Source organism: Bubalus kerabau, chromosome 6, assembly GCF_029407905.1.
Source record: "Bubalus kerabau isolate K-KA32 ecotype Philippines breed swamp buffalo chromosome 6, PCC_UOA_SB_1v2, whole genome shotgun sequence".
Lineage (NCBI taxonomy): Eukaryota > Metazoa > Chordata > Mammalia > Artiodactyla > Bovidae > Bubalus > Bubalus kerabau.
In genome coordinates this window covers 10,091,173-10,104,343 of record NC_073629.1, presented here as the reverse complement: position 1 = coordinate 10,104,343, position 13,171 = coordinate 10,091,173, and the positions used below count along the sequence as shown (strand labels likewise).

Here is a 13,171-nt window from a genome sequence, read left to right as displayed (position 1 = left end):
ATATGTGATAACTTAACACATAGAAACCTGAACTCATTCATCCATCTCCAGATAAGCCCTTGCTACTCTTCTAAAACTCTGACCTAGCTTTGCTAGACAAGTCAGTAAAATAAAAAAGCACAGGAGAGAAACTCCTTGGAACTTGAGACTTATGGACAAAGTCAGTAACAAGAGAACAAGACAGTAAGTTACATATAGTACCTGAGTTGGAGCTTGCAGAGGGAGCCGACAGAGAGCTTCTGGGCCAGAAGACCTGGTCGTTTCACCTGACCTACCTGAAGGTCAGGGCTTATCCTGTCAATAATGCCTGAGCAGAAAAAAGAGCTCTGGCCTTAGATGACTGAGTTAGGGGATGCAGAGGATGGGATAAAGGAGCAAAGTGCTTTTGGGAAACTAAGGATTGTCCTGTGACAACCCTTGGCCCTGAGTGAAAACAGTAAAAGGCCTAGATTTTGAGCCAAATACAAAATCAAGAGACTTGGGCAAGGTGGATGAGAATTTCAAAGATCCCTATCTACTTTATGATATATTCCGCATTCAGGCTGGTGGTGTGACCTCACTGCTGGGAAGTTAGCACAAGTAGTCAGAAGGAGCCACATGAGGACCGCACGGATCATTTAGCTTACACAGAGGCAAGAAAAAAGCAGGAATCTTACTGCAGGGTGCAGTCTTCATACCTCCTGTTCTGGTGCTTCACTCTTATGACCACTAAAACTCAGGCTGGGGCCCACCCATCCAAAGCAAATGCCCTCCCCATCTGAGCACCTGGATTAATCACTTAACCCTGACACTGGCTGAGCTGGCAAGAGATTGGCCTGTGGAGTGATCTGGGCAAAAGACAAGTACTGGCCTGTGGGGAGGGCATTTAGCCCTGTATTTCTCTAGAACAGAATGCAAGACAATAGTTTATGAAGAAAAGATTCACTGGCTTCCTTTGACTTCCTTATGGCTACATGCCCACTACAGAATTCTCATTAAGACCACAGTGTTCTGGGTCTGCTCACTACACATGGAAGAGGGCCTATGGAAGAGCAGGAAATGAGGCAGGCAACAGTGACACATCCCTTTAAGTTCTAGACTCTTCCCTGCTTATATTCAAGCCATAAAAGCCCTGGATCTATACTGGTTCCAGGTCCCCCACATTTAGTGGAAACCAGGAAAGTCTGAAATAGCCTCGCACCACGATCAGAGACACACAAGAAGAAATGGGAACCCAACTGCAATGAACCATTCTAAATTTTAATACCGCTCTCAATAAAGCTCATCAAGGGATGGCTGGGTTCTCTTACAGCTCCTCAGCCATCCCTGAGATGCTCTTAACCAGACTATCTTGGGTAGTCAGGACAATGCAGCTGCCCCAACTGCCTCTTTCTTACTGTCTGCAGTCTGAAAACCTTATAATAGAAAGCTACTGAATCCTTCCTGACTCTAGGTCTCAAAGGAGGAAAAAAAAATTATGGTTAGCTAGATATATCTTAGGAGGTGACCACCTTTCACTCCCCAACTCAAGATCCTCAGGCTTCCTTTTTTGTCTTATCTCTATGGAGGTTGTCTGTAGAACTCAAAGGACAGGCAGCTATGATATGATAATGGGTTGTATAGCAGTCCCCAAAAAAAAAAAAAAGGTGGTCGGGCAGGAGGTGCATATTTTCTCTTTTCTATATATATCATGTGTGTTTGTATCAGTGTACAGACTATATCCTGATTTTCTCAACTGTCAGAAAAAAAAATTCTCCTCCTAGCTTGTATCTGCTAATCCAGGATGTCATCAAGATTACTACTAAGCTACTTACTACACTGTGTAGGATGGTGTGCCCTTAACTCTAATGCTTTTGTTCTGGAAAAAGTCTACACCTAAAGATATCTCAGTCAGGCCAGAGATTCTTCCCTAAAATCCCTCTCTCTTCTTAATAAACCATGCTGTAGAGTTACAGAAGACAGGAAAAGGAAAATAATTTCATTAAAACCTCAGCATCCCCATCCCATAGTATAAAAAGACTGTACTGTCTTTTTATTTAGCTGGCTAGACCTCTAAGACATGGTATTATGTTGTCAAAGTAAGAATTCAGCGGCCCTGCTAAAACCTACCTTAATGACTGGAGAGAGTAGGGAGTCAGCCAGCCCAGCAAACCATACTCACCACGCCTCCCTTGTCCCCCTCCATGAACTGAATGATCTGGCAGGATGATTTCTCCCAGAGGAAGATGTGCCCACAGTCACTACCGCTCACCACAAACTCACTCTTGGGGCCATAGAAATTGACGCCTTTTACTGTAATGATAAATGAGGGAATAAACCGCATGAGAGCTGGCATGAGGCCTAAATATTTACCTCACAGGAAATTTATTCACAAATCTAAATCAGCTAAGAGCCAAGAATTTCTTTCACTTTCACAAAACAAATCGAGGGATTATGCATGTAAAATAGATAGAATAAGAATCATCATACCAAGTCCTAGAGACGATTTATAGTCTCCCAAAGAGGTCCACGGAGCTGAGCGGTGTACAGTCCTCAGCAACAGCCTCTATGGAGCAGTCACCAGCCTTACCGATGCCTCACCTGTCCCAGCCTGAATGGCCCCAGACTGCTCACTCTAAAGCAGCACTGTCCTATGCCCTACAATTATCCTTGGTATCTGTGATTCACTGGTACCCTGTCTGTGCTTCCTGGGTCATTAGATGACCTAAGACAGGTGGAAGTTTATGCTACAACGGCCTAAAGCACCTGAGGTGGGCTTGCTACCAAGACTGAACAACAGGACTCCACCTTCTGAAATTAGTAAGAGAATCCAGGAGTCCCAACTGCTATGTCTAGTACCATATCCATCATAAAACTGGAACACTTCCTTCTGTATGCCCATGGACCAAGATTAAATATAGCATTTCCCCTCTCTTCTCACAGTTCAAGAGAAAAAGGAAAACTAACTGCTCTCTCCCAGTCAACATTATAACAGACATCTGTTATGAGCACTAATAACAACCAAGAGCAGTGATTTCAACTTGTCTGTACAAGAATCAAACAGGTAGCTTTTTAAAACTCCTAATCAAGTTGTACCCTATACCAATTAAGTCAGAATGGATGGGTATGGGAGCCGGCTTCAGGTGACTTCATCGTATAGCAAGTTTGGGAACCACAGACAGAACAAAAAAGGCCAATCACCACTGCAAACCTGGGTGAGGTGCTACCGCATTCCTCCTCTTCTGTCTCATGCAGACGAGTTATTTCTTCCTCGTCCTTAGAAGTACAAGCTCACCCCCTATTTTAGGCAATTAGTCTTAGTACCACTAACTAAGGAGGGCTCTCCCAAACTCCCTAGTAAGTCTTTTAATCCTGAAGTTACCTGAAATCATAAGTTTGCATATATATATATGTATATATATTTTATATAGTCAGTCTAGTTTCCTTACACCCAAACCAAGTATAACATCACTGTCATCATGAGAAATGCTCCCGAGCCCTCTCTCCTCTAGCACAGGAGGGCCGATAAAAACTCCAGCCCACTTAGGCCTGTCCCTTGGTGATGGGTAGCCTACTCCTTTAGGTAATTCTTATTTGCACAACCTAAATGAGATACTGTGGTTCTTCAAATCAACAGGCTTGGGGTACAGAAACCTAGAAAGACAGCCTCACCTGTGGCATTATTTCTGTGGCCCTTATATCTCTTAATATACTGGGCCCCATCACTGTGAGAGGAGTTGAAGAGGTAAATGTCTTCATCATTGTAACTGGCCAGGAGCTCTGCCAAGAACAAGCACACAGCAGTGAAGGCAAAGGCTGAAAAAAGCTAGGACTAGGAGTTGGGGGTTGGGGTGGGGCTTCTTGCCAGTAGTGCCCCCTCCTAACACCCAGGTATAGCGCCCATCTTACTCAGTTGGAACAGCAAGCAATTCAGGTGTCTAGGGTAGACTAGGAACACGCTGCCAACTCAGGGGTAGCAGAATGCTCAGGAAGATCATACCCATTAATTCAGGAATGAGTCAAAGGCGTAAGAACCTGCTCAAGCAAGTAGCCCGGCCTTCAGGACAGGCCCTGCCAAGTATCAGCTGTGGCATTCTGCGAGTGCCTGGCATCTCCAAGGGTCATCTGCTGCATCCTCCCACTGTGTGCTCACCGTCAGCGACTACTCCCCACGGCTCCACTTGGAGCTACAGCACAGTGGTGAGCACGGGAGGGCACATGCCTCGCTGGCTCAGCAGCTCCCTAGACAGAGGGGGCATGCCAGCCTAGGAGCTGGGCCCTGCTCACGTACCTGTGCCGTCGTGGCTGTACACAAGACAGGTGATGTTTGCTTTGGACTCACTGTTCACCTGCAATAAGGAGCAGATACTGACTGATGCCCCACCCCCCCATTTATTACACCACCTTCAGGAAATAGGTTTTCCTTCAAACTCCCCTGTATCTTCTCCCAGAGTCTGAGAGAGAGAGAGAGAGACAGAGAGAGGCAGAGAGGCAGATAGACAGGAGCACAACTGAGGAAACTTGACCAAATTAGGGGGAGAGGGCTTTCTACCGGTTGTCTTCTGTGTGCGAGCCATTTCATACGCACATTATCTTGTTAGGCTTTACCACTGTGGTACAAGGCAGTTATCTGTATCTCTTTTTGTTGGTAGGAATATTGACGCTAAAGGAGGTAGGGTGACTACCCAAGATCACAAAACTGCTAAATGGTAGAGCCAGGATTCAAATCCAGGTGTCTTTTGACTCCAAAGTCCAAGCTCTTCCCACTATGTCAACAAGTCTGGTGGCAGGCTTGGGGTTGAGTCAGGGAAGCCTGGAGCCACTGGCCCTTCATGAATCTTACCAGGTGATGAGGGCAGAATTTCTTGAGTACTCCATTGTTTTCATTCTCATCAATCTTCCTCTGGTCATAAATCCTACAGAAGAAGCAATGAAAATGTCAAAACTTACAAACAACACTTGAAGAACCAAAGTTCAATGTAATGACTAGAACAGCAGTCAGCTGGATGTCAGAACAGATAAAAGACATTCCCCAATTCAGCTTCTGGCTTAGGCTTTTCCTCAAAAATCTTCTCCTACCCCTCTTCCAAACAAAACTCTTTTATCCAGGTACTTCTCATTTCAAGTAGTAATCTTAAATTACATTATTTTGAAGTGGCTTATCTCTTCTCTCAGCTTTTGTATCACTTACGATTTATCTGCCCTAAAATAACATTACAGATCCTTTTCTGTGTATGCTGCTTCCCCAATACGGTTTATTACTCATGGGCAGAGACCATGCTTTTTGTAAGTCAGGGAGTCCTCAATCCCAATCCCTCCCTGAAATTTTATTTGGCTAGTTTTCCCCCTAGTTCTCCCCACAACTATTACAAGCTACCACCTATATCTCAAGACTCCATCTATTCTTCCATCTTTTCCATCAAGCACCAAACTACCTTCACCTTCCCTCATCTTTCCAATCCAAACTTTAATCATCTGTGCAACCATTTATGACACATAGATTAGGTGCCAAGTATTATACCAAGTGCTAGAAATACAGTGAGGAGCAGGCCAGATCTAGTCACTGTCCTTGCACATCAGTGTCCCCCAATCTCCAGCGTCTCATCCCTCCAAGGACCCTGTTTAAATCCTTCCACTGACCTTTCCTACTCTTGCTTTTTCTGTCCCCCCACTTCCCCACCACGCCATCAGTTAAATTACGGAAAAGAGCAATCTGCTTTTAACATTTTCATTCCCTCACCCCCTATTCATTTCTCAATCCATTCTAATCTAGCTTTGGCTTTCAATTCACTACCGAAACTTCTCTGGCTAAAGTCATCAGTAACCTAAGCACCAATGCCAACAAGATACTTTTTTAGGTCTTTCTCTCTTCTTGACATTATTCATTATTCCTTCCCTGAAATATTTTCCTTCCTTGATATCCAACCACAAGCACATGGGCTTGTGCTTCTTTGTTTACCCCTTAAATGCTAATGTTGTTCAAAGGTCCAGTCTTAAGTTCTCCTCTGACTCTATATAAGGAAATTTTAAAACCTAGAGTTCAAGTATATGTGAATGCCCAGAAACTGTGCTTACATGTATTTTTCCAAGGAGACGGGATCATAGTTCTCGTACTCGCAAAGAGGCCAGAGACTCAAAAGGGAGGAAGAATTCTGCACTATACTTTCTTCTGGTGATCAAATTCCATTACCAACATTTTAACTACCACCTATATGTAGATACATGTCTCTTAGATCTGTGTCTCCAGCCCACACTTGTTCGGAGTGATCTCTACATTTATAGCCACATGCCAAATGAATGTTGTAATGGAATGCCCAAAACAAAATCATTCTCCTTAAGATCATTCAAGATCTACCCTTTCCCCCAAATCTTTGTTAATGACACCATCCTAAATTCAGGTGGCCAAACCAAAAATCAGGTCCTTTCTTCTCCTATATTTCTTTCCTGTCAACAATTTGACCTCCTGGGTGTATTTCTTCACTATATCTGCTTTCTCCACTCTTATTCATTCTTTGCCTACATTATTTGTAGTAACCTTCTGATTTCCTTGCTCATACTGTCACCAGAATTACATCTAACATGAAAAATTTAATGTAAATTCCATAATTAAATGTCTCAGTGATTTTGTACTTTTAGTAAATAAGGTTCAGACTACTCAATATGGCTGCCTACCACTCCCAAAGATCCTATACATTACACACACACACAGCTATGCTTTCTTAAATATACCATGTCTCATCTTGTTATCCTAATACAATTGTTCCCTTTACCTGAAATATTTCCCATTTGTCTTTAATTTTCTTTTGTGAGAAAGAACAGCATAGTTAATGGTTTCCACCATATTGAAGGAATCTGAACTGAGTTCAGATACTATGCTACTTACTAGATGAGTAATATTGGGTAAGTTACTTAATATTTTTAATCCTTATATACCTGTTTCTTCAGAATCCTCCTTGAAGGCAGAAACTGTATCTAGTCCACTGTGTATCTAGCACACAGCAAATGCTCAGTAAATGCTAGGTGAATAAACAAATGAATCAATGTATGTTTGTATTCTCCACAGTTCATTAACAAATACCCTGCATAAACAGACTATCCAGGAAACGTTTTTTAAATGAACGAATAAAAAAAGAAAACAAATAGGAGACTGCTATACTATCAATTACTACTCTTCAGCAAATATAGCTGCTAACAATCAGATTTGTTTCCCTCTAAGTCTAAATCAACAGCTTTCAAGTATCACTAGGTCATCATTATGTTCCCAAGTCATCAAATTAGTAAAAAAAAAAATTTTAATTAAGTATTTAATATTCTGGTGTATGGAACATTCTGTGTTCCTCAATATCTAAAGCTCTTTGCCCTTCTTTTATCTTCCTCTTTCTTCCATAAGTATTTATTTAGAACCTACTATATTCTAGATATGATGCTTGAGACTGCTGCTGCTGCTGCTTAGTCGCTTCAGTCGTGTCTGACTCTGTGCGACCCCATAGACGGCAGCCCACCAGGCTCCCCCGTCCCTGGGATTCTCCAGGCAAGAACACTGGAGTGGGTTGCCATTTCCTTCTCCAATGCATGAAAGTGAAAAGTGAAAGTGAAGTCGCTCAGTCGTGTCCGACTCTTAGCGACCCCATGGACTGCAGCTCACCAGGCTCCTCCGTCCATGGGACTTTCCTTGCTTGAGACTAGGGGTTGGCAAATTTTTTTCTTAAACGGCAAGGCAGTAATTATTTTAAGCTGGCAGGGCCATCCAGTCTCTGTCACAGTAACAAATGACTATGGCTATGTTCTAATAAAACTTTATTTACAAAAACAGTGTAGACTGCTAACCCCTGTGCTAGAAAGTGGTGATACAAAATTACAAAAAATTCTCTTATTATTTGAGCATAGGACAGAAGCTTGTCATTTAAAAAAATTTTTTTTTACTTATAATACTTTACTTTATTAAGCAGTTTAAGGTATATAACAAAACAGAGAGCTGTATAGATGTTTTCCACACACTCCCTGCCCTCACACATGTACAGCCTCTCCCATTATCTAAATCACTCACCAAAATGGTAGTTTTTTAAAAAACCTACACTGACATACCATAATCACTCAAAATCTACAGAGTTTACTCTACATTCTACAGGTTTGGATAAATGTATAATGACATATCCATCATTAACATCACGGAGTATTTCCACTGCCATAAAAAATCCACTGCCTATTCCTCTCTCTTGCCCCACCCCACCCCTGGCTATCACTGATCCTATTTCCACAGTTTTGCCTTTTCCAGAATGTCATACTGTTGGAACATATAGTATGAAGTCCTTACATACTGGCTTTTTTTCCCACTCAGTAATATGCATTAAGATTCCTCCATGTCTTTTCATGACATGATAGCTCATTTCTTTCTAGTGGTGAATAATGTTCCATTGTCTAGATATACCACCATTTCACATACTGAAGAACATGTCGGTTGCTTCCAAAGTTTGGCAATTATGAATAAGGCTATAGACATCCATGTATAGGTTTCTGTATAGACATATGTTTTCAACTTGTTTAAGTAAATACCAAGGAGCTTAACTGCTGGATCACAGGGTGCCAGTTCTGGAGACACTGTCAAACTGCCTTCCAAAGCAGCTGTTATTATTTTGCACTGTATGCATTTTCCTGATGGTCATCTTTCCATTCAGTTATCTGAATATCTGAAGTGAGGTGTCTGTTAAGGTCTTTAGCTCATTTTTGATTGGGTTTTTTTTTTGCTATTGAGATTTAAGAGTTATTTTTGTATTTTGAGTAACAGTCCTTCATCAGATGTGCCTTTTGCAAGTATCTTCTTAGTCTGTGGCCTATCTTCTAATTCTCTTGAAAGATACTGTCACAGAGCAGAAGTTTTTAATTTTAATGAAATCTAACCTATCAATTTTTTCTTTCATGGATGTCTTTATAATGCAAGGTCTTCTAGGTTTTCTCCTATGTTATCTTCTAGGAGTTTCATAGCTTTGGGTTTTACTTTCAGACTATGTCTAGATTCAGTTTTTACATGTCAATGTCCAGTTATTTCAGCACCATATACTGCAGAGACTATCGTTTCTCCATTTTTTGCCTTTGCATCTTTGTCAAAGATAGCTCAACTATATTTACGGGGGTCTACTTCTGGGCTCTCTATTCTGTCCCTTTGATCTATTTGTCTCTTTCACCAATATAATGCTGTCTGAATTACTGTAGCTTTATAGTAAGTCTTGAAGTTGGGTAGTATCAGACCTCCAACTTTGTCCTTCTCCCTCAATATGGTGTTGATCTTTAGTCTCACCTCACAAACTTTAGGATCAGTTTGTTGATATACATAAAATATCTTGCTGGAATTTTGACTGGAACTGCACTGAATCAACAACTCAAGTTGAGAAGAACTGACATCTCCACATTATTGAGTCTTCCTGTGCCCCTGACATTTTAAATCAAATGAAGAATAGCGCCGGCACTGTCTCAACACCCTCACTGCATGTCTCTGCACAGGCCTCCAGGCCCTCACTGACTTTAAGCGCCTCTCTTCCCTCCTCACCTCCTCTTCCTGCCATGCGCCTTTAACCTAGTGTTCTCTCAGTGTCACTGATAACAACAGGGAAGCAAAGGACTACTTACTGACTCTGTTTTATAAATCTGGGCCTATTCCAAATCCTTTAGCAATAAATTTACATGTCAACCAATCACACAGCCAAATCTATCACCACACGATTCATTTATCTGATATAGTCTCCTTTCCTTCACTCCTGTAAATTCTTACACCAACCCAAGCAGGATTTAGTAGCAGAGACTCAAAGTGCTATCACCCTTCACCTGCCTACCTTTTTTCTTTCTCCCTACCCATCCCCACTTTTTGATCATATTCCAAAAAGCATGGCTCTCTAAGGTTTCCCTTAAATGCTCCTTCACAATCCAAAACTAAAATTCAGTATTTACGATGCAAAAGCCTTGAGGATAAATAAGCGATTTCTCTGTACTCCCTTAGAGGTTTTCCTTCAGGCTAGTGAAAGCTAATAGTGCTATGATATAAAATATTCAGCAAAAATATTTTCAGATTCATACTGTAAGGTGAGCCTACAGTTTCGTCAAAGAAAGAATCAGAAAGGAGGAATTCCAATATACTCAATGAATGAAGAGGTGCCAGAGAAATTGAGGATGATGAGAGACGAGCTAGGGTGTTGGAAGGGCCGTCTGCTCATAGGCAATCAGTTCAGTTCAGTCACTCAGTCGTGTCTGACTCTTTGCAACCCCATGGACAGCAGCTCGCCAGGCTTCCCTGTCCATTACCAACTGTGCCTCAAAATCTACACGTGCTTCTGTCACGTGAACAGCCTATGACATGCTGAGAATTTGGCATGCAAAAAGGGATAAAGAACACTGAGGCTGATAAGAGTCAGAAGATCTGAGTATTTCTCCTTGTGTCGAAACACTGAAACAAATTTCCAGCCCCATTCTAACCCTCAGAAAGTATCAGCTTTGGATAAAGGCATTATCAATTGCAGTTATCAATACAGACAATGCCTCTATTTTCCTCCAAACATCAAGGTCCTTGTGGTTGAATTATCTGAATTCACAGACTTTTCAATGAATCCAGAGCTCAAGCAGGAAATCCAAATTAGAAATTTCAGTAAATGCTTTTTTTGGAGGAAGTAGCACTTGAAAGTTCCAACAACTAAACCCTTTTTCGGATCAACAGCTTCCTATCTTTAAAAAAAAAACAAACAAACTACTGCTACACATTTGCTATTGGTCAATAGAGGAAAGGAACTTAGAAGGCAATGAAAACAGGGGAAGAAGAGAGTAATAAAGTTTCCCAATTCTCTTGTAGGGCTCTCAGGGATTTCTAAAAATTTAGTCCATCCCTGATTCTTAATAAAATTAATTATAGAATAAACTTATATAAACGGAGAAGGCAATGGCAACCCAGTCCAGTACTCTTGCCTGGAAAATCCCATGGACAGAGGAGCCTGGTAGGCTGCAGTCCATGGGGTCGCAAAGAGTCGGACACGACTGAACGACTTCACTTTCACTTTTCACTTTCATGCATTGGAGAAGGAAATGGCAACCCACTCCAGTGTTCTTGCCTGGAGAATCCTATCCCAGGGACGGCGGAGCCTGGTGGGCTGCCGTCTATGGGGTCGCACAGAGTCGGACATGACTGAAGTGACTTAGCAGCAGCAGCAGTTATAAAAAGTACCCTCTCATTTAAAAAGGAAGATCATGTATTTCACCACTATCAGAAAAACATAAAGTCATTCATTTTTCTATAAACCTCTTTCCTCCCTTTCAAACTGACGATCCCTTGGCAACTAAAAAAATATACTTGAGACAGACCAACTGGGTAGGGATGGGATATAACTGTGACAAAGGGTCAAGGAAACTAACTGCAGTCACGTGTAGTCATGGACTGAATCCATAAACTCTGTTTCCCTTAGGATATGCCCCAATAGACAATGTTACAAGAAATGTTCAAAACAAAAATATCACTAAGGATAAAGAAAAGTGGTTCAGGATACTAGGAGCCAAAACCTCTAAGTTCACAATGAGAATTTCCAAGTCAAATAAATCATTTCTGAATCTGAAACCAGTATTCAAAATTTCTAGTGCATGTTAACTTACGTATGAAAAATGGTGGAAAGTATTTACTAACTAGAGCACTTGGTAGTAAACCTGGGTTTACGCTAACTACTAGGTGGAGACCTCGGTCAATTCATTAAACTTCCTTAAACCTGATAATATCCGCAACATGTCAAGCCATCCCTCAGGGAATGTTAATTACAGAACAGAATATATCACAGAAGTTTAAGAAGAAGTTTAGGAAGATGGCAAAAAATGGAAGATGGTGGTTAATGGATTTCTAGGCAATTCATACCTTTCCAAAAGGGACAGCTGGTAGGACACAATGCATCACAATCTCAAACTCTCAAAGACACAAAACAGCCACAGACTCACCTTACAAACTGGTCTCGTCCACCCACTGCAAACTGGTGGGTGTTGGCAGGATTCACATAGATTGTATACAGCCCCACCTTCTTCTCCTTTTCTTTTGTCACCACCAGTTTCCTTCAAGAGTAGAAAAGTACAAACGTTATATTCTCCCAAAGATTCAGACAGTCATGGCAAGGGAAAACAGAGTAATGCAGACACAGCTAATAAGAAATCAAACAGATTTTCATTTGGAAAGAAAGAAAAAAGTGGTTTTGTTTGTACATTGCAACAAGAAAAGAAAAATATAACCCACTGCCATATATATTTACTAAGTGCTACTTTGGAAATGGAATAAAACATGTAGTACTTTTATGGTGTTCCTCAAGAAGTATAAAATTAAAGGTATATGAAAGTATCACTCCCCAGAGTCTCAGCCTGAGTCCAATATGATGATAACCAACCAACCATTAAAGAGACAATACCCACATTTTCCCACCTTTCACTTACAAATATATCTTTCCAATCATCTGGGAGCAGGGAGTGAGAGGAGGATGAAATCATAGGAACAGTGGACAGAAAAGACTTTAAGGTCAGAATCTACCTCCCAGATTTCAGAAAAGCATCATTTAAAACACAGTTTTAAAATGCACAAAGAAAAATGGCAAGCAACAGTTAATCCAAAGGGAAACAATATTAGTGTTCCCTTATTTGAAGAAAACTAGGAGAGGAGATTCTTATGAAGACAGCTATTTATAAGGCTGAAAATAATTTCTGAATTATTCTTCTGGTTGTACTACAAAAACAGGTGATTCTGAAGAGGGCATGGGACCCCAAGGAAACCTTATAAAATTTCCATAATTTGTCCCACCTTAAGGGTGGCCCTATGACTACTCTTTCTAGATTGAAGTGTCCAACCTATGAAATATGACATCATAAGGATTAGTAAATTTATAGAAGACAGGAAAGGAAGGGTTGGACTTGTTTTTTTTTTTTTAGTGCCAAATAATATTCTATTATCTGGGTCTAGCATAGTTTATCCATTCACCTACTGAAGTACATCTTGGCTGCTTCCAAGTTTTGGCAATTATGAAGAAGAGTTTTCATTTTTAATTCTAAGCTTTTGTTCATTTCTGGTGCTTAGAGAAAGAACTATAATTATGACAAGTTTCTTTGTAAATGATGTTAGCATCCTCTCTACATGGTCAAAGTCACTCCAACCTAAACTGTTCTAGGCAAAGAGGAGAAATTTTATTAATATTTAATTTTAAAATCTCTGTAG

The 13,171-nt window shown here is 40.9% G+C and overlaps 1 protein-coding gene across 6 annotated transcripts in view; it reads right to left on the bottom strand.

Annotated features, from left to right (window-relative positions):
- DCAF8 (DDB1 and CUL4 associated factor 8) overlaps positions 1-13,171 on the bottom strand; it is a 39,163-nt gene that overhangs the window by 3,058 nt on the left and 22,934 nt on the right. For all 6 annotated transcript variants that reach the window (XM_055583863.1, XM_055583867.1, XM_055583861.1 and 3 more), the window contains 5 exons: positions 11,917-12,027; positions 4,802-4,874; positions 4,250-4,307; positions 3,631-3,738; positions 2,141-2,271 (listed from right to left, as the gene is read on the bottom strand). In XM_055583863.1, coding sequence (XP_055439838.1) covers positions 2,141-2,271; positions 3,631-3,738; positions 4,250-4,307; positions 4,802-4,874; positions 11,917-12,027 — 481 coding nt within the window. The remainder of the gene's footprint in view (positions 1-2,140; positions 2,272-3,630; positions 3,739-4,249; positions 4,308-4,801; positions 4,875-11,916; positions 12,028-13,171) is intronic.